This window comes from Calidris pugnax, unplaced genomic scaffold (genome assembly GCF_001431845.1).
Source record: "Calidris pugnax isolate Ruff unplaced genomic scaffold, ASM143184v1 scaffold431, whole genome shotgun sequence".
In the NCBI taxonomy this organism is placed as follows: domain Eukaryota; kingdom Metazoa; phylum Chordata; class Aves; order Charadriiformes; family Scolopacidae; genus Calidris; species Calidris pugnax.
The window spans coordinates 401,311-426,791 of record NW_015091459.1 but is presented as its reverse complement, the minus strand read 5'-3'; the positions used below and the strand labels follow the sequence as shown (position 1 = coordinate 426,791).

Sequence of the window (25,481 nt, the reverse complement as noted above, 5' to 3'; positions counted from 1 at the left end):
GAAGGCCTTTGAATATACAAAGAAGGCATCATCTGGAGATGAAAGTAGGAAAACAGACAAAGGTGGATGGGGCTTTTCTTCCAGGCCCCTGTGCAACCACTGACAAGTCATATCCTTCCCTTGTCTCACTTTCCTCTGTTGTAATTAGAAACAAGCTGATCTCCTTCCTGCCCGGGAGGGACAGAAGGGGACAATGTAGATTCACCTGACTTTTATGAAGAAATTTGTGGTTTTGAGGTGTCTTTTACCAAGGCAGGACCAAAGTATTGTGTGACTTCACGGCTGACAGACATTTTATAACAAGGGTGCGTAGGTCTATGCCCTGCCCTTGCAGTGTCTCTGAGTTGCCAAAAGCTGGAGCCATCCGGTGGGACAGAGATCTTGAAAATGACTTTCCCCAGACAGGGAGCAGATCCGAGTCCATCTAGGGAATGGAGCCATCCGGTGGGACAGAGATCTTGAAAATGACTTTCCCCAGACAGGGAGCAGATCTGAGTCCATCTCTGGAAGGGCTGCATGGACATAGCTGCTGTGGAGCATCCCCTGCTCTTCCCTTGGGCTGGTCCCCTCTCTCTGCCTATAATGCTTCTAGTTCTGCCTTCTTTGCTCTACAGAAATACCAAAAAGCCCAGAAAACAGCCAAAACTGAGCAGCTTCACTGCTGACCTGGCTCATGGGAGAGAGGACAACCCAGCAGTACAGCAGGAGCCCCCCCGGGCAGTGCTGAGCCTTGCCCTTCCTGCTGTGAAAAGAGATTTCCTTTTACTCAGGACTTGGATACTTGTTAATACCTAAACCAAGGCCAGGCTGGATGGGGCTTTGGGCAACATGGTCTGGTGGGAGGTGTCCCTGCCCAGGGCAGGGGGGTTGGAACTAGATGATCTTTAAGGTCCCTTCCAACCCAAACCATTCTATGATTCTAAACCAGCCCGATCACTTCCACTCCTCTCGTCAGTGAAGAGCATCTGATTTTGTACCTTCCAGCTCCTTGCACATTCTTTTTTCTTCATCTGCAATGGGTCGATGGTAAAATCCTCTACAATAAGACTTGGGTGATTTCTGACCACTGCTGAGTGAGCACATCGATGCATGGAGTGGCACTTGTTGTGCTGGGGCATCATTTGGCTCGTTCAGCTTCTCTGAACCATGAAGGCCTTTGAATATACAAAGAAGGCATCATCTGGAGATGAAAGTAGGAAAACAGACAAAGGTGGATGGGGCTTTTCTTCCAGGCCCCTGTGCAACCACTGACAAGTCATATCCTTCCCTTGTCTCACTTTCCTCTGTTGTAATTAGAAACAAGCTGATCTCCTTCCTGCCCGGGAGGGACAGAAGGGGACAATGTAGATTCACCTGACTTTTATGAAGAAATTTGTGGTTTTGAGGTGTCTTTTACCAAGGCAGGACCAAAGTATTGTGTGACTTCACGGCTGACAGACATTTTATAACAAGGGTGCGTAGGTCTATGCCCTGCCCTTGCAGTGTCTCTGAGTTGCCAAAAGCTGGAGCCATCCGGTGGGACAGAGATCTTGAAAATGACTTTCCCCAGACAGGGAGCAGATCCGAGTCCATCTAGGGAAGGACATAGCTGCTGTGGAGCATCCCCTGCTCTTCCCTTGGGCTGGTCCCCTCTCTCTGCCTATAGTACTTCTAGTTCTGCCTTCTTTGCTCTACAGAAATACCAAAAGCCCAGAAAATAGCCAAAACCAAGCAGCTTCATTGCTGATCTGGCTCATGGGAGAGAGGACAACCCAGCAGCACAGCAGGAGCCCCCCCGGGCAGTGCTGAGCCATGCCCTGAGGAACCTCAGGCAGCACTTCTTGGGGGGAGAGAGAGGAAAATATCCCGTGCTAGCTTTGAAAATACACTTTTGCATTAGTTCAGTAAATGGCTTTGGGGTATGATACAAAGGTCAGTGAGCACAGAGCTGTGTTAGTCACGTAGCTGCCGTGCTGCTGAACAAAATAAAAGTGCCTAGATAGCTGCAAGAGATAGAGGGGTCAGTATGTGCTGGTGATATCGCAGTGCAATTGATAAATAGGCATATACTGGTGATAAGATAGGCTTATTGGTGATAAGATAGGTTGGAATGAGATAGATCTGCATTGGTGATACGATGGAGTGTTACATAGTGTTGATCAGACACAATTACTGATACTTTATCACGTCTCACGTTATCTCTGCGGCTGCTTAGTTAGAAGATGAAGTTCATCTTTTCCCTCGCAAGATGGAGAGTGCAATAATCAGAAGAGCTTTAAAGATTCAAGTAAAAAACAGAGGGAAATGGGCTGAGTGGAGAGAAGGAGAGGTCAGGAAGAAAAGAGAGGATTTGAGGGATTTTATGTTAGAGCAGAAGCAGCCATAGGGCAATGGGCTCTGAGCCTTTATCTCCTCAGTGACACAGCTCCTGCTTGAACACCCAGTGCCTCTGGGACCAGTCAGCAAAAGGTTTGAAAGGTTCAGCAAAGTGTTTCAATATTTGGAACCTGCCAGCAGTGAGCAAGGAGAGAGGACAGAGCTGAATATATCCATGGTGGGGACGGGGAAGAAGAGGGGCTGTCCCGTTCTGCAGGGCCATTGCGCTGTGGGACCCGGGGCTGTGTCTTACTGAGGGGGCTGAGCCCCCTCTGTGGTGGCAGCCTGGAGATGCCCAGGAGGGAGGCAGTGCCTGAAGTCAAAGGAAATCCCCTTGGGGGTGACAGTCAGACTGTGCACATGCCAAAAATGCATGAATCACAGAGTCCTGTGACTTCAGGTCCTGCTTGTCTCACTCCCTTTCCCTCCCTCCCCCCCCAGCATCTCCCAGCATTTTGCGATGCTCTTGGAAGAGCCAGAACAATATCCGTAGCCCAGACAGCTTTCCAGAGGAGAAACCCCTGTCCCCTGCTCTTGTGGCATGATCTCAAGGGGTTTCCATTCTGTCTGTTGGGGTGTGTGCACACACGCTCCCTTCAAATTGTCTCCAGCTAAACCAGAAGCTCCTCTGGGGTTATGATTTCTCTGGTACTTTCCTTCCTCGTTTGAAAAAATCCCAGCAACCAATTAGATGAAAATTTGACATGACAAATCATTTCAAACCAGAAAATGGATTTGTTTTGAAAGAGAAGTCTAAACAAAATGTTTTGGCAGTGGTTTTCAAGCAGAAAGCATATTGAACCTTCTCTTTTCCAGCAAAAATATCTGCTTTCTCTGGGAGGAAAACATGACACAGGAGATTTTTTTTTCCCTGTCTCTGCCACTAACTCACTGAACAAAAAGGAACAAGCCACTTTCTCCTCCAGTACCTCTATTTTCCCCTCTATGGGTAGGGATATGTCCGTAGTGCTCAAGCATACAGGACAAGCTAATGGGATTGAGAGAGAAAATGCTTTGGCGCATAAAAAATTGGTATCTCCAGAGTCTGCAGTCTAAACAAGGAGAGGAGAACACTTGTTTTTCATAAGACCCAGGTTCTGTGAGTACTTAAACAGGCTGTAAGGGTAATTTAGGGTAATTCAGGCCTTATACCTGAATGCTCCCCAGGAACTGTTATCTGCAGATCAAATCCAACTCCCATTAAGGTTGTAGATAAGGGCTGTGCCCTGGCCTAGGCTGTAGCTGTTTATTTTGCCTCCAGGACAAGGTACTCATGTGAGTTACTGTGTGGCTCTCAGTGCTTTCGGGGTACCAGATGATGGTGAGAGATAAGCTTTTCTATTCACTGTATCTCAGGGCTCTGATCTTCTGCTCCCCCCACTTCCCCAGCCTTCACAGCCACTCTGCTTCTCTGCACCAGTGCAGACCACAGCCCCCCCAGCAATCCACTGCATCCGGGGGCAGGGCTGGACCAGTACAAGCCTGAATAGGTGGGTTTCCCCAGTGGGCTCAGCTGAGCAGCTCTATGTGCCTCTAGCTGCCAAAAAGCTCCAGCTCTGCACTGAAGCCAGCCCAAGGGTGACCAGGTTGGTGACTCTGCAGGGTTATGGAGACCATCAAGGAAAGAAACCCTGGCCTAGTGGGGGGAAATTACAATTATTATCCTGTCAGCTTGAAGCAGTTGCAAATAATTTATGGCAGTTCAATAGTCTTGAGCCGTAAGTATGTTAAAAAATATAGAATAGTTTATTTACAGGGTGACCAGTTTTCAGGCTTGAAAAGCAAAACGCTCGTATCAGTAGCACAGAGGGGCCAGATGGGATCCAGGAGGTGAGCAATGAGTCCTGGGAGGTTGGGTGTTTGGGGAGCCAGCTTGGAGGGCTGTGGCAGTGTGGGGGGCTGTACCCCACACTCTTGTGCTGAACAGGCATGTGGCTGTGCCCAGGGTGCGAGTGCTGCCCCAGGCAAGGTGCCTGGAGGACAAAGTGGTGGCACTGCTCCTCCCCGTCTCTGCTGGGACCGGGCAGCACAGCAGCTGCTTCTTGCCCTAAGCCAAGGGGAAGGGGATTTGGTGGCTCCCTGTCCTGTGTCACACCCCATACAAACCTCACCAGAAATGTGTACTTGATGATTTCCTGTGAAAGAATTGTTTTTTAGGGGATCTGGAAAAAACAGGGTCTGCTGGAGCCAACACAGTTCATCTTTAGTGAGCCTGGTAGATGTTAAGCTCTGAGGTCCTGGGATAGTTTTGGAAGTGGGTGAGAAGGAACTATGATACTGACAGTACTGTCCTGTGCTGGGTCGGGCTGGAGATGGAAATCACAGCCAGCTGTTTGGAGACAAAGCTGAGCACCCTTGTCTGCTGCGAGAGCATCGTTTCCCAGGTTAATAGTTCTGGAACTATTTGAGAAACAAACCCGGTGTTTAAGAGGTTAAAGCAAAAATTCACAGAGTCTTTCCAGGTCCTGTGCAAGAAGGGTGTGTGTTAAGGAATAGAGAGGGAAACTCAGGGAAGAATTGCTTTTGGGTTGTCCGCTGTCCCTGGCCCGTTCTCTGTCTTGGTAGCGATGCTGTAGTAGTAGGTGCGGATTATGTTTTCCACAGAAGAAAATCCTGGACGTTCTTCCCATCTGCAAGGGCGGAAAGGAACAAAGAGAGTCAACAGAAAGGACAAAAGTGGGCTGATGGAATGAGAAGACACGAGGCACAGAAGAACCCGGGGATGAACAGCAGCCTGTTTGTATCAGGGCTGTACTTCTCTGGGATGGAGGGGGACTCTGAGGGTCTGACATCTGGGGCTGGTACAGGCAAATGGAAGGGCATGATAATAAAGAAACAGGTGCATCATGCATTGTGGACTGGGGAATGAGACCAAGGAGACACCATTTGCTTTATATTAGAATCATAGAATCATAGAATGGTTTGGGTTGGAAGGGACCTTAAAGATCATCGAGTTCCAACCCCCCTGCCCTGGGCAGGGACACCTCCCACTAGAGCAGGTTGCTCAAGGCCACATCCAGCCTGGCCTTGAACCCCTCCAGGGATGGGGCAGCCACAACTTCCCTGGGCAACCTGTTCCAGTGTCTCACCACCCTCAGAGTAAAAAATTTCTTCCTGAGATCTAATCTGAATCTTTTTTCTTCCAATTTAAAACCGTTTCCCCTTGTCCTATCATTACACCTCCTGGCAAAGAGTCCCTCCCCAGCTCTTCTATAGGCACCCTTCAGGTATTGAAAGGCCGCTATAAGGTCTCCCCGGAGCCTTCTCTTCTCCAGGCTGAACAATCCCAGCTCCCTCAGCCTGTCTTCATAGGAGAGGTGCTCCAGCCCTCTGATCATCTTCGTGGCCCTCCTCTGCACCAGCCAATATTGCCACCATCCAGACAGCACGTGCTGTTCTGGTGGACCTGCCACCCAGCAAGGAGTTGAACCAGCCACAGCCTTACTTGTAGGTCCAGCACTGCTGCATGAGGGCGTACATCTCCGGGGGGCAGTCCGTGGGGCACTCCATGCGCTTCCCTTGCTCTATGAAGCTGATGACCTCTGGGCCTTTCATTTTCTAGGACAGGATCAAGTGAGAAAATGCTTTAATGTTTTTGGAGCTGGCAACGGGGATTAGAAGAGACAGATTAGAGCTAGGCCTGGGGCCATGCTTTGGATCCATGCCCCGCACACCCTGAGCAGTGTCAGCAGTGTCAGGCACCCGGCATCGGTGTCTCGCGTTGTGGCCAGCCCATCCTGCAGCCCCTGGCTCAAGCCTGAGCAGAACAGAGGCTCAGATACTCCTTTTTCAGCTCTGCAAGTGAGTGGAAGGATCAAAGAGAAGAAATGCTTTGATTCAAACCCAGATTCATTTGGTTTGTTTTCTCTTTCTTCTCCCTTAAAGGAACACAAATCTGCAGGATCTAAACAATCTAATTTGCGCCTTTGGTAAAGTGGACGTGAGCCTGTCTCCTTTCCCCTCTGTCCGACAGTGGGAAGAGCACCCACTCGAGGACATGGAGACTGTAGTTTCAGCAGTGTCAGCCTGCTACAGAGCAGGAGACTAGACTGTGGCATCCACCCGTGATGGACCCAGCTCTGCCTCACCTTGTAGGGTTTCTGCCCGTAGCTGAAGGCCTCCCACATGGTCACACCGTAGCTCCATACGTCGCTCTTGCTGGAGAATTTGTGATAGAGGATGCACTCGGGGGCATACCACTTCAGAGGCCACTTTCCTGCTGTCCTGGCCTGGAGAAAAGCAAAGAGGAATATTTCCACCCCGAGACACAGACTGCTCTGAGCTGAATTCTGCATTGCGGGATTTCACTGAATTTCACTGAATTTTTAGAGTTGGAAGGGACCATAGAGATCATCTAGTCCAACTCCCCTGCCAAAGCAGGACCACCCAGAGCTTGTCAGAGCATGTTAATCAGGAGCATCCAGGCGGGTCTTGAAAATCTCCAAAAAGGGGACTCCACACCCTCCCTGGGCAGCCTGTTCCAGGGCTCCGTCACCCTCACCATGAAGAAGTTTCTCCTCATATTTGAGTGGAACCTCTTCTGTTCCAACTTGTGCCCATTGCCCCTTGTCCTCTCACTGGCAACTACTGAAAAGAGTCTGGATGTTTGTGCCATACGCGATCCCACGCTGCTGAAAAACTCCCCTTGCCCTGGGCTAGGAGCTCAAGGTCCCAAGCCTTGAGTCCCACACCCTGGCCCATTCCCACCACTGTCCCTGCTCAGCCATCCCTGGGTGTGGGACACAGTCCCATGGTGCCAGCCCTGTCCCACAGCCCAGCCCTGGGGCTCGGTGTGGTCATGCACTGGTGCTCACTGCTGGGAAGGTGAGCCCTGGCCACTCTTCATCCCCTTCTCTGCTCTGGCTCCTCTCCTGGCTCCTCTCTCCCATCATCCCACTGCACTGCAGCCCCCTCTGCATCCATCTGAATTTCCTCCTTGCCACGGAGAGCTTTGCAAAGCCCCTTTTAATGTCACAGCAGTGAGACCAGCCTGAGTGTGACGTGGTGGTGCATCAGGTTTCCTGGGAAAGTCCAGACCCCCTACCTTTGGGGGTCTCAGCCCCCCCCCAGATAGGAGGGTTCCTGCTGGCTATCTGGATCCTTCGTTTTGCTTCCACACTTACCTTGTAGTAGCTGTCATCAGCACCCAGAGCCTTGGAGAGTCCAAAGTCACTGATCTTGGCATAGTGCTGGTTGACCAGCAGGACATTTCTGGCTGCCAGGTCCCTGTGGACAAAGTTCTTTTCCTCCAAGTACTTCATCCCCATGGATACTTGGTGCATCAGCTCCACAATATTGCTGCCTGTAATCTCGTCTCTGGGGAAGACAAAAGGACAATACAGTAATAAAGGACTTGCCATTACTCTGTACACCATGGTCCCCTCCAAGATTTCTAGCTGCAAGGGACAATAAACATGGACATCTCTGCTCCAGAACCATCAGTCCCTAGTACATCACATGAAGAGACATCTCTTTCTGCTGTTATCAGCTTCCCTCCACCTCCAAAGCCAGGCTCCCCTGGCAGCAGAGATTTTGATGAGAAGTACAGAAAGTCAACCAGTCACATTTTATTCAGTACTCACTTCTTGGAAGCCAAGAACTTGTTGAGTGGCCCTCCAGAAGCCATCTCCATCACGAGCATCAGGGACTCTGCCTCGCAGACCCCAATCATGCGGACAATGTAGGGGTTGTCCAGCTGGTGCATGATCTGGGCTTCCTTCATCATTTCATCCTTGACTGTTTTCTCATTGTTGCTCTTCAGCACCTTTATGGCCACATCAATCTGCTTCCTGCACAGGGATGAATTAAACAGTAGCTGGACTCGTGTCACGGCCAGGAATGCATACCATTTCTCACAGGATACTGTTTGATCTCTAAACAACAATCTCAGAAGCCTGTTTTGGTGGAGCCCTGCACAATCCTGGTATCTCAGGCCTGCTAGAGGGCCAAAGAGAAAAGGTCACTTCACCCTTCTAAGTGTAGGCCAGTATTTGCCATCTGTAGACCTGAAGGCGCATCACTTCACACACTGAGATCTGCATCATCATTGCCATTTTTCAAGGGGGAAACTCAGGCACAAAGTGGGCAAAGGCCATCTTTGTGGACTCACAGACAACCAGCACCAGAGCCAAGGATCACACGTCTCCTCAGTCTCACTCCTTCACCCTGACATGGACCAAGATGACCTCAGAAACATGGAATTGCTCCTCTGAGCCCAGCAAATGCCATCAGAAGTGGCAGTCTCATGCCCAGGAGAGTGCAGTGCAGATTGCACTCTCAGGGCAATGGGGCTGTCACTGAAAGCGTGTGGAAAGTCATCAGTGACGTTCCAGAGTATCTCTTATACCTCCACCCCATTATCACCTTACGGTCCATCTAGCTAGACACAGGAGAGCTGGGGACACCTCTGAGCTCAGCCTGGAGCTGAGCTCCCCCTTCCTCAGCATCCTTCAGGGTGGCACTCACTTTCTCATTTTGTAGACTCCTTTCTTGACGCAGCCAAAGTTTCCTGCCCCCAGTTCCATTTCATCAATCATCAGGTGGTCCCTCTTCAGGAAAAGCTTCTTATCCTTCAGTTCTTCGGGGTCACTGTATGGGCTCTCGTAGACACTGGTGTCCATGGGGAGCAGGCGTGACTTTCCTGCACCTTCCCAAGAGATACAGATTCATATAGCTATTAAAAACACTTCCTTCTCCACCCCTCTCTCCCTCACCACTTGGGAAGGTCTTCTCTAGACTTTTGGCCAATTCTCCTTCAAGCTGCAGCATTCCAGATGGGCATCTCCCTCCCTTTCCCAACCCATGGCCTCTCCTAGTTACAGCTGCTGAAGGAACCAGGATGGGGAGAGGTGTCTGAGCATTCCCACTCCACACCTCAGACCCCGTGGGACCTGGGCATGTCCATGACTTCACCCCACTGAGACGTAACTGGATACACTGAGATTGAGTAGGTGGGATGGAAGATGGGGAATGGGACAGGGCTTGTTTTACTGGGTACGATGGGGAGTTGGATGGGGTTTGATTTACTGGCTGCCAGGTGTGGGCAAACAGTTTTGCAATATTCTTGTCTCAAAGGATGAGTGGGATGCTCCTGGGTGCCTTTGCAAGAAAGGAGCTTTGTAGCACAGCTCTTTGACCAGAAGGTGATGCAGCTGTGACAGGTAACCCCCATGGTTCCTGCAGCATCCCCAGGTCCTGTCTCCTCCTGTCAGGAGGAGAGGGCTTTCAAAGATGCTCACCTACAGGCTCAGGTGTGTATCCGTCTGCATTGAGAGGGCCAAGGTTTCTCTGGAAAAGAAACAGGGATAATGTACCAGGGGAAACTGCTTCCATTTGAAATGGGAGAGAGGAGAGGAGAGGAGAGGAGAGGGAGAGGGAGAGGGAGAGGGACAGCAAACCTCTGCAGCCCTGAGAGCCCCAGCTGGTGACTAAAAGGCCCTGAGGTGGGCAAAAGAGACTGGAATGGTATCGAGCTGCATCTTCCCTTCCAGTGAGGGCTGGCAGGTACCCCCAGTGCAGCCACACAGCGGGGATCAGCCCCTGGGGGGGATTCACTGCCACGGATCCCAAATGCAGCATCGCCCCGTGGGCTGTGGAGGGTGAGGCTGAGGGCTCTGGGTTTACCCGAGTGAAGGACACACACAAAGGTCTGCATTTCGCTCTCTGCCCGCTCTGCTTTCCCCACCCCAAAGCACCAAGTCTCCTGCAGCAGCGGGGTCATCCCAGCCAAGTCTCTTGGCTCATTTTGAGACAGGGAGAGAAGGGGAGCCAGGAGCAGCTCAGCATGTGGCCGGCACACCGACCTGCCCCAAGAGTGGCCCCAGGAGCACACAGGGACACTGTGTGCAGCCACTGTCCCAAAGGCAGACAGAGACAAAGCAGTACGGTGCACATGGAGAAGGACTCTTGATCAGGGAGAGGAGCCATAGGATGAAGGGGGAGGGTTTGACCCTGCAAGAGGGGAGATGGAGCTGAGCTGTGGGGAAGAACTTGTTTGGTGTGAGGGTGGGGAGAGCCTGGCCCAGGTTGGCCAGAGAAGCTGTGGCTGCCCCATCCCTGGAGGGGTTCAAGGGCAGGTTGGAGGGGGCTTGGAGCAACGTGGTGTGGTGGGAGGTGTCCCTGCCCAGGGCAGGGGGGTTGGAACCAGACAGTCTTTAAGGTCCCTTCCAACCCGAACCATACAATGATTTTTCCAGCACAGCTTTGAATGCCAGCACTGCTTGCAGCTCAATCACGGTGACATGGGAGCCCACCACGGATTAGTGACAGCCCTCCCAGATGGGCCAAGCTCAGGTCTGTATTTAGCCTCCACTGGGCTGCTGGTGTAGCCCAAACCAGCTGGTTTCAACACTGCTCGGCACTCGGAGCGGTGACTGAGCACAGACATATCCCAAGGCCGGGGACGCAGAGGGAGCACAAAGGCCTGGCCAGTGGCCAGTGGCCAGCAGCAGGGCTGAACGTTCCCAGAATCCAACCACATCTTCCTCGCTCCTGCCTGGCAAGGAGGGCAGGGGGGAGAGGGCTCCCCGAGGACAGGCCCACCACATGTCGCAAGGAGCACGGTATGAATGGAAACCATTTTCAGCTCTAATGGTAGCTGTGCCCAGCTATTCCTTGTCCCCATCCAAGCTGGAAAGGGGACAACTTTGCAGCTGGGCTTAATATATTTCGTTCGAGTTATTGCCTTTTTAGAGAAGAACAGAGTTTGATCAGCAAGCTTGAAATGCAATAACATTAAACCACCGAGGCAGCAATAAAACTGACTCTCCCCAGGACTTACGCTCACGGAGGGGTGTGTTGGTGGAACCGGTGCTGCAGACGCTGTGGATCAGGAGAGAGAAGGTGTTAATTAGAGTCTGCCTGTGTCCCAAGGAGGATCAGAGCATCCTTGAAGGACTCTGTGGATGCCTGGATCTGACCCTCTCCCGCCAAAGGCTGGTTTCCACAGCCTTAGCCAAAAAAAAAGGTGTGGAAACGTGCCTGGATGAGGGTGTTATTCCCAGCCCTCAGGGGAGGTGCAGACCCACTGGAGCACAGTCTCCATCCGTCCCAGAGCAGGGACTGGCTGAGCTGTACCCCAGAGCCCCCTGCTCAGGAGAGTAGGGGTCCCATGGACAGGCTCTGAAGTGACATTGTGATACTTGGGCCAGGACAAAGTGACCCATAGTTTTGAGCATTCAGCTCAAGGGACCCACCAGGAGCCAGACTTGCAGGACACGTTGTTTCCTGCTGCCTAAAAAGCCAGTCATTTTTCAGAAGCCATCTGTTTGGCACCAGAAGCCCCTAATCCGTTTGGAGCACTGACTCCCCCATCTGCTCCTGTCTTTAGGCCACCCAAGGCCAGGTCTGGAGAGTGGCCTTTTTCAGCAGACAACATGTCATGAGACTTGCCCAGTTTGCCAGAGGAGCAAGAGGTTGGACGGGGTAAAGGAAACTTGGGTTGGTGCTGCTCAAACTTCCCCCACTGGGTGGTAAAGCGAGGCCAGGGATGGGACTGGGAGACATCAGCTCACCTGGCATGTTGGGGTTGGAGCAGGTTTCCCTCAGGTAGAAAATCAGCCCATCCGGTTTGAGTTTTAGGTACTCCACCAACTGGGAAAGGAATTGGAAGAAAAAGGGATTGTTGAGAGGAGAAAATAGTCTTTGTTTTGTTTTGTTTTGTTTTGCAGGCAACTTGTGTGGCTTATGGTAATGATTTCTCAGACAGGGACCGGACTATTTCTTTCTCTCCTCTCCTCTCCATGCACTCAGGGATCTCCTAGAGCAAGTGCTTGCAGACCTGGATATCTGCCAGAGCTGGGAAGAATTTGGGAAGTGAGATAAGGACCCGAGAAAGACTAAAGGAAAATCTCCAGTAGGAGAGCTGGGTAGGGCATTTTTTCAGTGCAATGTTATTGTTGTCCCGTCCAGAAAAGGGGTTTGAAGTCATGTCGTGTTTGATAAAGCATGAGAGAAACCTCTTGTTTTCCCAGAGGAGCCTCAGGGTTAGCTCTGTGAAACCCGGGCAGTTTTTCACTGCATCGACCGCTGGTTCGAGCACGGTGGGGACGTGACTCTGGCTGGAGCCGACCAGCCCAGCCCCTGGCCACCAGACCCCAGGGGACACCAGGCTTTCTCCTCCCCTCCTGTCTGGCTCGTATTTCATCTGCAGTTAGGAGCCTGGCATGGTTCTGTTTCCATAAAAATGCCCCGAAGTCTTTGTTTTCAATCAAATTCAGAGTGAAAACAGTTCTGGGAATTTGAAAAATTCAGCAGAACGGAGTTCCTGTCCCCAAGACAGCCCTGCCCAGGAGGAAGCGCTGCTGTCTGTCCCCTGGAGCAGGTCCCTGGTGCATGCCACGGGGCAGAACCAGGCTCCAGGGGGGATAATTCAACTCCCCAGCAGTGCCATGAGCTGTTCCTGGGACAAAAACCCTGTCCCACCCTCAGGAGGACTGCTGGGGCCTTCCAGCCATCTCCACTTCCCAAAGGCCCTGACTCAGGGGTGACAGGAGGTGTCTCCTGGCACTTGGATCTTCAGTCATGTAAAGATTTTGGCAGCTGGCTCAAGATTTCTGGCCTCCCCAACTCTTACGGAAGTCAGTCACTTGGAAAATAAAGTGGGAATTGGCACACAACAGTTTTGCCAGTCCAGGAGCAGCGTGGGGGACACAGGAGGGACAGTCAGGGATGAGCAATCTCACGGGGGGCTCCCTGCAGGAAGAGGTCCAAGTGGGATGTCTGCTGAGGGGGTGCAAGTGTAATTAATACAACCATCTCCTGGCTTAAAGCTAGAAATTAAAAGCAGTAATCCCCTTGTTTTCATGGAGAGACACCCCACTGGTGTAAGGCATGAAGGCAGAGGTAAATCCAGCACTATTTCAGAGCTGCTGTGATGTCCCAGACATAGCTTGTTCCCAGAAATGAATGCAATGAGCTGAGAGACAGCCAGACCCAGGGAATGAAAGGGATTTTCTGGGGGGGGTTACAATCAAGGTGGGGGTGGGTCTATTCTCCCAAGGAACAGGCGATGGGACAAAAGGAAATGGCCTCAAGTTGTGCCAGGAAAGGTTCAGATTGGATATTAGGAAAAATTTTTATACTGAAAGGGTTATTAAGCCTTGGAATGGGCTGCCCAGGGCAGTGGTTGAGGCACCATCCCTGGAGGTGTTCAAAAGACGAGTTGACATAGTGCTTAGAGACATGGGTTAGTGATGGGTTTTATCAGAGTCAGGTTGATGGTTGGACTGGATGATCTTAAAGGTCCCTTCCAACCCAGACAATTCTATGATTCTCTGTACAGTTTTAAAGCCTTTAAAGCTCCACGTGGCCTTTCCTGTCGCCGAGGCACAGGCAGCTCTCACCAGGGAGAAGTGCCCTTGTTATGCCTGTGTGCTTTGTTGGGACACCCGTGTTCAGCGTCCCGCGTACGGTACCTGCCAGAGCGTGTCGAACTTGGTCCCCTCGGGGATGGAGTACTTGCCAGACTTGTCCTGGTCGATCCGATAGTGATAGACTGTTTTGCCATAGACAAGGGAGAGGGCATAGGCACCATTCTCCTTCCTTTCTCTCAGCCTGGGAGGAAGGAGAACTATTTAGTATGAGGAAGAGGAGGCTGAGGGGAGACCTCATCACTCTCTACAACTTCGTGAAAGGACACTGTAGAGAGGTTGGTGCTGGTCTCTTCTCACAGGTAATTAGTGACAGAACGAGAGGGAACGGCTTCAAGCTCCAACAGGGGAGGTTTAGATTGAACATTAGGAAGGAATTTTTCACCCAAAGAGTGGTCGGGCATTGGAACAGGCTGCCCAGGGGGGGGGGGGAGTCCCCATCCCTGGCTGTGTTTAAGGGCCGTTTAGATGCAGTGCTGAGGGACATGGTGTAGGGGAGGACTTTGTAGAGTAGGGGAGATGGTTGGACTCGATGATCCCAAGGGTCTCTTCCAACCTAGACCATTCTATGATTCTATTAAAGGCAACTCTAGGTTTTGCCCTGCAAATTATCAGGGCTGCAGCAGTGGTGGGTCGCTGGGTGGGCACTTGGTATCCCTGTTGGAACTGCCACCTTCCTGACACCCCTCTGCAGAGGCTGAGGTGGGACCTTCACCTTCAGTCTCTTGCCCCTTTCCTCCACCATCTCCAGCTAATTCTTTCTTTTCCCAAGTTGGGAGATAGTTAAATGAAGGGCTGTCCCTAGGACTGTCCCACCTCGGCAAAGATGAAGAGCAAATGTTTTTTCTGTATTTTACTGGCCATACATTGTCTATGTGTCAGTGTTAAATGTCTTCACGCACCGAACCCTGTATCTCAGAAGATCTGATGCATTAACAAGCATACTTCATAGAGACATCTAAACAGGAGAAACAAATAAAGTTCAAGATTGGCTCCTCATGGAAGCCAGACACTGCCTGGACAATAACAGTTTTGAGGTGTCAGATCCTGTCTTTGTAAGATCTATAACCGCAGTCTGACCATATTCAGCTAAACCTCCTCTCAGGAATTGTCACATGAAACAAATAACTACAGGGTAGGGGAGGTGGGGAAATGGTGAAAAGTCCAGGGATTGCAGCATCTACCAGGGCTTTGCATACTCACAGGAATTTGCCATCGGGTTGTGCCCCTGAGTAGAGCCTCCGTTCAGCTTCATCCCGGGTGATGTTGCCATGGTACCAGGGCATCCTCTCGTGGGCCGTGGTGGCAATGAGCTTCTCCACCTGTGGAGCCTGGCTTATGATGGCCTGTTCAAGTGCGTCACCCTGGAAGAGAGTGAGAAATGAGACCTCCTGCCACTCTGCTGCATTGCTGCGTGGCTTCAGCACCGGTTTGGGCAGATGACACCATTTTGGGAAACTTGGAAGGCCTCATAATTGAAGTGCACGTGGCCTTAATCATGCCTGTAGCAATAAGAGGGTTGAATTTTATTCTGCTGCAAAGCAGAATTCCTTGTTTATCTAAATGGGTCCCATCCATCGAATCCAGCTGAAGCCCATTGACTTGCTGGTGAGGGAAGAGAGGAGGCATCATATTTGTGGGGGGGATCCTGACATCAGGCTTGCAGGGTGTCTCTCAGACTCGTATTCCTGGGAGAGCAGGACCCTTCCTGGCTGCTTACTCTCCCCAGACACCACAACTTGTAGAGCGGCGCAGTCTGGAAATGATGTGGGAGACCCTCAATTAATTTTACGGGCCCCACATATTTTATAAATAACTGTAGTTTTTCGTTTGCCGGTAGGTGGCAATGTCCTTTGTGTTATCTACACACACCAGCTTCAAGGAGAAACCCTGGAGATACCTCATTCTGTCAAGGACCATTGGTCTAAAATATGCCAAATGTAGAGATCTTTTGTAGAATGGCTCCATAAAGAAAATGCCTGAGCCATTCTTCTGTGAGGACTTGGAAGTGTCTGAGGAGCCACTTTGGAGGTGACAGCAGGCAGAAGGAAATTAATTACGTGGCTGCCAGTGTGATCATTTACAGAGTTTGGCCTTAGACATATATATATATATATTCCAGTCTGCAATAAAATGCAGGAACCTGCCTGTAGCTATTTTTAAATTTAAATAACAGACAGACCTGATCCACTACCCGGTACCTCCGTCCCACAGGCAAAACCTCCACTGACTTCAAAGAGCGAGGAAAACCCGAGCAAGAATTTAAGTCTGGTTTCATTACATCTTCAGCACAATGTTACGGAGACACAGGTACCTCGTGTGGAGGGTGATGGCCTGACCACAGTGAGTGCCCAAGAAGGACAAATGGGACACAGGGGAATGCTCACGGAGTGGGCAGAGAGCTCCGGGAGAGCCCTGCCGAGCAGACACAACAGGAGCTCTTCAGAGGAAGGGTCTGAAGGCTTGGGAAGACATTTAGACCCGTTTCCAAGGAGGAAGTTGGAAAAGAGAGAGATTTAAGATTGCTCTTAGTGCCAGCAGCCTCCGAGGAGAAGGACCTTGCTTAACTATGCTATAAGCTGAGGAAGGACTTTGTCAGGAGGTGTAATGACAGGACAAGGAGTAATGGTTTTAAATTGGAAGAGGGGAGATTTAGATTAGATATTAGGAAGAAATTCTTTACTGTGAGGGTGGTGAGGCCCTGGCCCAGGTTGGCCAGAGAAGCTGTGGCTGCCCCATCCCTGGAGGGGTTCAAGGGCAGGTTGGAGGGGGCTTGGAGCAACGTGGTGTGGTGGGAGGTGTCCCTGCCCAGGGCAGGGGGGTGGCACTGGGGGGGCTTTAAGGTCCCTTCCCACCCAAACCATTCTGTGATTCCTTGGCTCCTGGTGTACAGGGCTCTGCAGCCACTGGGCTGTGATGCCTTCCTGGTGGGGCACTGACTTTTTGTACTGTGCTTGGTAGGGGGCTGGGTTATCGGGTCTACTGGGGGGGTGACAGGCTGGCTGGAGGTGACCCTGGGGGGCTTATCCACCTGCTGGCCAGGCTGGATGGGGCTTTGAGCAACCTGGTGTGGTGGGAGGTGTCCCTGCCCAGGGCAGGGGGGTTGGAATTCGATGATCTCTGGGGTCCCTTCCAGCTCTAACCATTCTATGATTCTATAAGAGGGGGGGAGTATTGTGTGCAGGTCTGGAGCCCTCAATATAAGAAGGACATAGACCTGATGGAGAAGGTCCAGAGGAGGGCCACAAGGATGATCAGGGGGATGGAGCACCTCTGCTACGAGACAGGCTGAGGGAGCTGGGGTTGTTCAGCCTGGAGAAGAGGAGGCTCCGGGGAGACCTAATAGCAGCCTTCCAGTACCTGAAGGGAGCCTACAGGAAGGCTGGGGAGAGCCTGTTTAGAAAGGCCTGCAGTGACAGGACGAGGGGCAATGGCTTCAAGCTGGAGGGGAACAGATTTAGACTGGAGATGAGGAGAGGGTTCTTCACTGTGAGGGTGGTGGAGCACTGGAACAGGTTGCCCAGGGAGGTGGTTGAGGCCCCTTCCCTGGAGATATTCAAGGAGAGGCTCGATGAAGCCCTGGGCAACCTGGTCTAGTTGGGGGTGTCCCTGCTGACTGCGGGGAGGTGGGACTAGATGGCCTTTGGAGGTCCCTTCCGGGCTGGGCAATTCTATGATTCTATGACAAGGACAGAGGAGGTTGGGGCAGTAAGCCCTGGCAGAGCACTCCTTGCACAGTCCCTCACGTCTTTGGCAATGGCCAGTACCTCCAGTTTCCAGGTCTGCCGGACGTATTCGCGCACCATGTTGTCCCTCATGTTGTCGAAGACGCCGGGCTGGGGCTCCACGCCGCTGGGGCGGTTGCAGGGTTTGCGGAGGGTGCAGCAGAGCCCGTCAGCATCCTTGGAGTAAAACTCGCAGAGCTCCTCCGGCCCGCAGTGGGCTTTGCCCCCCGCGATGGCGTAGGTGCCATTCATCTGGCGCTCGATGGCGTAGTGGTAGAACTGCAGGTTGCAGACCATGGAGAGGACGTACCCCCCCAGGCTGCGCAGGCACTGCCGCAGCAGGAACAGCCCGTCCGACATCCCCGCCAGCTTCAGGTACTCCTCCGCCTCCGACCTGGCGATGCTGCCGTAGTAAAAAGGCAGGTGAGCAGCAGCATCCGGCATCTCTGCGCACTTACCGGGACGGCTCGGGTCGCCTCACACCGCTGGACCTGAAAGAGAGAAGAAAAATTCTTCACCGACAACATAATTTTGCACAAAATTTTAATTGGAATTCAGGCGGGTCTGCCTAGAGGTTCTTCAGCCCACAGATGGCTGGCTGCAGGGTGGTGGAGGGTAGGCGTGGGTGCATTCATACCCCCCCCCCAGAGGGATGTGAATGCTATTCCTCTGTCCCACCACGAGTGCAGCTAGAAAGTGTAAGTAAAAATCCATCTGATCTTGATTTACAAATTTCAAGCAATGGAGAATGCACCGAATCCTACAGTGAGTTGTTCCAATGGTTAATTACGTTCACTATTAAAAATGTGCTTCTTGCATCCATCCCAAAGTTTTTAGCCTTGACTTCCTACCATTTTCTTTCCAGCCCCGTTCACAATAAAAGGAAATTCTTTTGCCTCTCTGAATAAATTTGTTTTTCTATGAGGGTTTATAAGGTCAAAATCTTAAATGGAATAAGATTAAAACATGAGATGGGTGTTAAATGTCTAAAAAAAACATTTAGATACACAATTGCACCAAACACAGCAAAAGGAGATAAAGATAAACCCAAGTGCTTCCGGGCAGACAGTAACCATCGGTTGAGAGAACAAGAAGAAACCTTTCTCTAATTGCCTTTTGAAAAATTTACGCATTTTTTCCCAAGATACCTGACTCTGGCTGTTTTCTGAGTTTGGCCGATGCTCCGATCCCATTTGGCAGTTCCTATTTCTGCATCATGCACGTGCTCCAGAGAAGGCCGGAGCTGAGATGTGACCGGCCACCACCACAAAGGGAGTTTCATCTCCCTGTCTCCATCAAGCTGCAATGTGCAGGAGTTACTGGATCCCCCACCTCAGAAAAGTCTAAAACCAGTGAAAAACCTACCGTCGTGCTGCTGTGGCACCAGCTTGTGGTGGGAACCCAGCGAGAAATGGCACTTGGTTGAGTGAGTCACTGCTGAGCTCCTTCTGCTGGAGAGCTATAGGTCTGGTATCGAATCATCTGAAATCCCACCCACAATCAGAAGCCAATTTACGGTGATTAATGGAAATAGGGCCTTATTCAAAGGGTCTCATTTGTTCCCTGGAGCTTGATCTTTGATTTTGTCATTGCGCAGATGCTGACCCCAAAAGAGATCAGAGTGGTTGTTTCCATCCGCGTTTCCCGCAAACACGTCACTCATGTTCAGAGTAAAAACACCGGCTCTTTGGCCAATGTGCTGGGTATTTGCCCTGATTCTTCCCGACATAACTCTCATTTCTGAACGTGATGGGAGAAGTCGTTGCCCGATGGGTTGGGCCCGATGGGTTGGGCCCAGAAGTGGCCTCTGCTCTCGGGCGGTGGCCGGGGCTCTCCCTGATTGCCCAGCTTCATCTGACCCAGCCCGTTGAGCAGCAGAGGGACAGGGCAGGCTCCTGCCAGCCTCTGGGAATGCCAGAGCTGGGAAGGGGTTGGCTGGATACGTGTTTTGTACGGGCAGGAACGGGACACGGTCAGGAGGAAACTACTCAGGAGAAACCATTCCGCTGTGTGCCCCTTGCTCCGCTCAGCCTACAACAGCTCTCCACGGGGAGCTGGATTTATGGCAACCAGACCCTTCTCTACATCTTGGTTTGTTGTCTTCATTAAAGCCCAGAAATGGCCCTGATGAGAACAGGAAGGGAGAGCAGGCTCCGCCGTGGAGGCGTTTTAGCCGAGGCAGGAAACCACAACAGGAAGCCGTCAGTGGCGTTCGCAGCTCGGGTGCGGGACCAGCGTGAACCCCACGGGGCGCAGCACAAACACGCCTGAGCTGTGAAGCCCCTTTCACCAAATCCATCAAATGAAGCCAAGGGAAGACCTGCCACTCGGGGACACAGAAGGCGAAGCAGGACACCCCATGGCTCAAACCCTACCTGGAGTCAGTGCTTGGAACCAAAGCAAACCTCCCAACCCTTTGATGCCTCCAGGCATCATAGAATCATAGAATTGCCCAGGTCAGAAGGGACCTCCAAAGGTCATCTGGTCTGACCTCCCCGCAGTCAGCAGGGACACCCGCAACTAGACCAGGCTGCCCAGGGCCTCGTCGAGCCTCTCCTTGAATATCTCCAGGGAAGGGGCCTCAACCACCTCCCTGGGCAACCTGTTCCAGTGCTCCACCACCCTCCCAGTGAAGAACCCTCTCCTCATCTCCAGTCTAAATCTGTTCCCCTCCAGCTTGAAGCCATTGCCCCTCGTCCTGTCACTGCAGGCCTTTCTAAACAGGCTCTCCCCAGCCTTCCTGTAGGCTCCCTTCAGGTACTGGAAGGCTGCTATTAGGTCTCCCTGGAGCCTCCTCTTCTTCAGGCTGAACAACCCCAGCTCCCTCAGCCTGAATCATCAATGCAGCCCAGAGAGGCTGGACAGGAGAATCCCCCAGGTCCAGCTCCTGAGATAAGACGAGATGACTGCTATGTCATCCCCACCTCCACCTGGTCCCAGGGGAGGAGAACCCCAGCTCCCTCAGCCTGAATCATCAATGCAGCCCAGAGAGGCTGGACAGGAGAATCCCCCAGGTCCAGCTCCTGAGATAAGACAAGATGACTGCTGTGTCATCCCCACCTCCGCCTGGTCCCAGGGGAGGACAGGTCCCAGGGGAGGACAGGTCCCAGGAAGGTGGGTTGGAGGATGTGAGGAGTGAGGATTGCAGCTCTTGGCTTTAACTGCAGAGTCAGGCTCATGAGTCACCTTCACGAGCTGAGGAAGAGGAAGCGCTGAGTGGGCAGTGGAAGGTCGATGGCCTTCTTCATGTGCTACTCATTTCCACCAGCTACCTGGGATAAACAGTGATTAGGTACAAGGATGCTGCACCCAAATGCGCTGATTCCCTTTTCTGGAAAGTCCAGGCCCAGAACATCACAGCAAATGGAACATGTTTGACAATTGTTCAGGCAGGTGAAAATGAGATGGCAGAAGCCATTGATCACCCCTGAGCTACCGCAAAGTTTCCAGCTGCCTACACAGGCCGTTCTGTTATAAACAGACTGGTTTTCCTCTCCAAGCACAGGGCTGAGAGTCAAGAAAGCCTCGGGGAGATGTGAGAGTCAACCCAGGGAGCAGCGGTTGGTTCAGACGACACCACCCATTTCACACAAGCTTTGCTGCCACAAATGAACCCTATTAGAAAATTACTTGTATTAGAAAAAAACTTCTAAGTCCCCAGCTGTGAGGGAAAGTCACCCTCTAAAGTCTGAGAGCAGATTTGAACTGGATGATTTATAGCCACGCTAAAGCTCTTGCTTTTAAAAAGTTTGTCCTACCGTCCTGGCTCTTCCTGTTGCCCGTGCACCAGCCGGGGGGCTCCTGGGCAGAGCTAAGCCCCTCTCCCAAACTACAGCTTTGGTCCTTGGCACTGCCTTGGGGTAGACCTGAGCAACCCCCATACAACCTCGACAGACCCACACAAACTTCACACAACTTTGTTTTCCTGCACTGTAAAATGCAGAAGAAAATGAGAAGCAATTTTATGGGTTGCTTTTCTGAAGAAGCACCTGGAAGAAGCTACGCAAGGGACCCTCCACCACCATTAATTTGAAGTAACGGGACCTGATTTTTCCAGCACCTGCTTAATCCCTGTCCCATGGGCTGCAGTGCCCCAGATGCTGAGTTCCTGTTGGCTTCAGGTGCTCCCCGCGGGTTAGAAACAGCACTTGGGGAGAAGTGGGTAAAACCAGGGCTCCTGTGATGATGGCCACCTTTGCAAGTTGGCACGATGACGTGAAGATGCGCTGAGGAAGGCTGCTATTAGGTCTCCCTGGAGCCTCCTCTTCTTCAGGCTGAACAACCCCAGCTCCCTCAGCCTGAATCATCAATGCAGCCCAGAGACGCTGGACAGGAGAATCCCCCAGGTCCAGCTCCTGAGATAAGACAAGATGACTGCTGTGTCATCCCCACCTCCGCCTGGTCCCAGGGGAGGACAGGTCCCAGGGGAGGACAGGTCCCAGGAAGGTGGGTTGGAGGATGTGAGGAGTGAGGATTGCAGCTCTTGGCTTTAACTGCAGAGTCAGGCTCATGAGTCACCTTCACGAGCCGAGGAAGAGGAAGCGCTGAGTGGGCAGTGGAAGGTCGATGGCCTTCTTCATGTGCTACTCATTTCCACCAGCTACCTGGGATAAACAGTGATTAGGTACAAGGATGCTGCACCCAAATGCGCTGATTCCCTTTTCTGGAAAGTCCAGGCCCAGAACATCACAGCAAATGGAACATGTTTGACAATTGTTCAGGCAGGTGAAAATGAGATGGCAGAAGCCATTGATCACCCCTGAGCTACCGCAAAGTTTCCAGCTGCCTACACAGGCCGTTCTGTTATAAACAGACTGGTTTTCCTCTCCAAGCACAGGGCTGAGAGTCAAGAAAGCCTCGGGGAGATGTGAGAGTCAACCCAGGGAGCAGCGGTTGGTTCAGACGACACCACCCATTTCACACAAGCTTTGCTGCCACAAATGAACCCTATTAGAAAATTACTCGTATTAGAAAAAAACTTCTAAGTCCCCAGCTGTGAGGGAAAGTCACCCTCTAAAGTCTGAGAGCAGATTTGAACTGGATGATTTATAGCCACGCTAAAGCTCTTGCTTTTAAAAAGTTTGTCCTACCGTCCTGGCTCTTCCTGTTGCCCGTGCACCAGCCGGGGGGCTCCTGGGCAGAGCTAAGCCCCTCTCCCAAACTACAGCTTTGGTCCTTGGCACTGCCTTGGCAACCCCCATGCAACCTCGACAGACCCACACAAACCTCACACAACTTTGTTTTCCTGCACTGTAAAATGCAGAAGAAAATGAGAAGCAATTTTATGGGTTGCTTTTCTGAAGAAGCACCTGGAAGAAGCTACGCAAGGGACCCTCCACCACCATTAATTTGAAGTAACGGGACCTGATTTTTCCAGCACCTGCTTAATCCCTGTCCCATGGGCTGCAGTGCCCCAGATGCTGAGTTCCTGTTGGCTTCGGGTGCTCCCCGCGGGTTAGAAACAGCACTTGGGGAGAAGTGGGTAAAACCAGGGCTCCTGTGATGATGGCCACCTTTGCAAGTTGGCACGATGACGTGAAGATGCGCTGAGAAAAGCAACACCCACGTAAAAAGGAGTCGGATCCGTGCACCGTGACACACAGGAAAGCCAGGCAGGAAGCTATTGAGATTGTCAGTCAATCAGATCTATATATAGCCGGCCACTTGCTTTTACTTAGATCAGACAAGAAACATCAGGAACTGGTTTGTTTTGACAATTTCTCAGAAGAGCAGAACCACTTTGTGTGAAGTCAAGTCCCCCCGAGCCGTGGGGTGCACCGATGAAACCAGAGGCGGCCCTGGCAAACTTTAGCATCCTGTTAGGACCATGTTTTCTGTCTCACTGTCCTGGCAGCAATAATCCCTCCTTGGGCTCTCCCTTTAAGGTGGCTGGGTCAGGCTGGGGTGGAGGAGGGACCTGCCCCGGGGAGAGCAGGGACCAGCTGGAGGATGGGAACCATGTGATGGGGAACCAGCCTGGAGGAGTATAAAGGGAAGGGTCTGGGAGGGTTTTGGAGGTGGTGGTAGGAGCTGCTGCTGAGGTTTGTGTTGGTGATGTGGGGAGGGGTGTTTTTAACAGTTCTCTAAAAGGTGTTGTTTGGACAAGATGATCTTTAAGGTCCCTTCCAACCTAGAAGATTCTGTGATTCTGTTTAATTGGAGGGGGGTAGGGAAGAGGTAGCTGAAAGGAAGATCTGAAGGGGAGGTTGGCCTGTCTGATGGGGCTGGGGGTCTCTGGGCTCCTCCATGGGCCACTTCTGCTCCCCCATGGGGCTGGGGGTGTTGGTGGGAGGGTTGAGCTGTGGCATGGGCAGTGGGTGGGTTACTGGTGTGCAGGGTGGGTTACTGGTGTGCACAGGGAGCAGCCCAGCCTCAGGGGTTTGCCTGCCCTGTGGGTGGGAGCCCTGTGTGGGTGAGGGCACCTGGGTGGGTGCAGGGCATCAGTTCTGTTCTGAGCTCCCAACCAGCCTGTGATACCTCTGTGTCTCCTCCTGAAGTGAACTGGCCTCTTTGGTCGCCTCATGAGAAGGAAAGATGCTTCTCATGGTGCTTTTCCTAGAGCCACCTGGAGTTAGTGCAAGAATAAATGTACTTTTTTTTATGGTGCTGTTTACAGCCCCTTGTTGGCAATGCTTTAGGAGAGCCCTGAGGAGAGGTTTGCACCCAGGATTCTCTCAACCCTCTTGTTCACAGAGCTCTGCTGGTGCCCATGGAGGGGTGGCTGCCTGGAGCAGTGGGGCAGAGCAGAGGCTGTGGCAGAGCCAAGGTGGAGGCAGGATTTAGAGGTGGGAGGTGCAGAGAGGGGTGGCAGAAAGCAGAGGGAGTCTCAAACAGTGGCTGCTTCCCTCTCTCCACCTCCAAAGGTGATGAGCACTTAGAGGAACCTTCTGGCTTCAGAGGAGCCACTATCCCCCATCCCTTCCCCTGATCCCCCTCTGTTGTTCCTGATTTGACCCGAGAACTAGATTTAGAGCAGAGAGTCTGGTTGAAGATGCGAATGGCTGAAAAAAATGTCTAGAGTATACAAGTTCCCTTTCCAAGTCATTCTTCCCAGGAGTAGCTGACACAATGTGAGAGGGTGAACTGAAGAGCTGATTCCTGGAGCTCAGGCACATGGGGTTTTTTTAAATCTTAAATAACAAAAGACTTGAAATTACTTTGATTCAACTTGAAATGCTTCTTAGTTTAAAGAAAAACCTGAAAAACTTCACTTTGGATTGGCCTGAATTGTTCTTGATTGGTGTTTAATTCTTGATTTATGCACTCCAGGGCAGCTCTTCCCAAGATTTCCTCATGAGCACTTACATTCCTGGCTGTAACTGCTTTCCTAACCTCCCTGCTGACTACTCATTAAAACCTCAGCTACCCAACCATTTATTAACACTTGAATTATGTGCGAGTGGGAGTTTATGAAAGTGTGAGCCCCTTTATGTTTGTGCTCAGAAACCGGGTGCCTTCTGCTTACATGTGAAGATAATCATCTTTTCTGCTTCTCAGTGAGTGTTACTGACTCAGTCCTGCCTGAAGTGGTTGTGTTTACAGAAACTCTACAGGAAAACCTGCCCGATTTCCACTAAGAACCTTGTCTGCTCTTGCTGTCCTTGAAGACAGCAGGTAAGTCCAAACTGCCCCTCCAGAGCCTGTGGAACCCAGGCTGGGTGCAGCAATGCTTTGTTTTCTCTCTGAAGTGGAATGTGGGAGCCATTTGGCCCCCAGGGACAATCCACAGTCTGTTTTTTGGAAGGAAAAAAATGTTAAGTTTCACAGCAAGGCTTGCAACCCCCCAGTGGGACCTGGTGCTCCTGTGATGTGAAGGCTCCTTCAGTGACAGGACTGTGCCAGGTAAAGGCTTTGAGAAGAGCTGGTACTGTGCAGCTCACTACCCTTCTTCCCCCTCCTAAATCCCTGGCTGGAGACCTAGTGCCACCCCATCACTGTATCACTGGAGACAAACCCCCTCCTAAATCCCTGGCTGGAGACCTAGTGCCACCCCATCACGGTATCACTGGAGATGAAAAATAAATAGAGGGGA

General features: G+C 51.7%; 1 protein-coding gene across 1 annotated transcript in view; it reads right to left on the bottom strand.

Annotated features, from left to right (window-relative positions):
• Positions 1-4,164: 4,164 nt before the first annotated feature.
• Positions 4,165-25,481, bottom strand: part of LOC106899731 (tyrosine-protein kinase ZAP-70) — a 34,700-nt gene continuing 13,383 nt past the window's right edge. Inside the window, exons 2-13 of the mRNA XM_014961627.1 lie at positions 17,492-17,940; positions 14,928-15,088; positions 13,770-13,908; positions 11,868-11,946; positions 11,135-11,175; positions 9,594-9,642; positions 8,821-9,001; positions 7,938-8,144; positions 7,479-7,671; positions 6,444-6,584; positions 5,801-5,913; positions 4,165-4,985 (exon numbers count right to left, since the gene is read on the bottom strand). Of these exons, the coding sequence (XP_014817113.1) occupies positions 4,862-4,985; positions 5,801-5,913; positions 6,444-6,584; positions 7,479-7,671; positions 7,938-8,144; positions 8,821-9,001; positions 9,594-9,642; positions 11,135-11,175; positions 11,868-11,946; positions 13,770-13,908; positions 14,928-15,088; positions 17,492-17,893 (1,830 nt within the window). The 5' untranslated portion in view covers positions 17,894-17,940 and the 3' untranslated portion in view covers positions 4,165-4,861. The remainder of the gene's footprint in view (positions 4,986-5,800; positions 5,914-6,443; positions 6,585-7,478; positions 7,672-7,937; positions 8,145-8,820; positions 9,002-9,593; positions 9,643-11,134; positions 11,176-11,867; positions 11,947-13,769; positions 13,909-14,927; positions 15,089-17,491; positions 17,941-25,481) is intronic.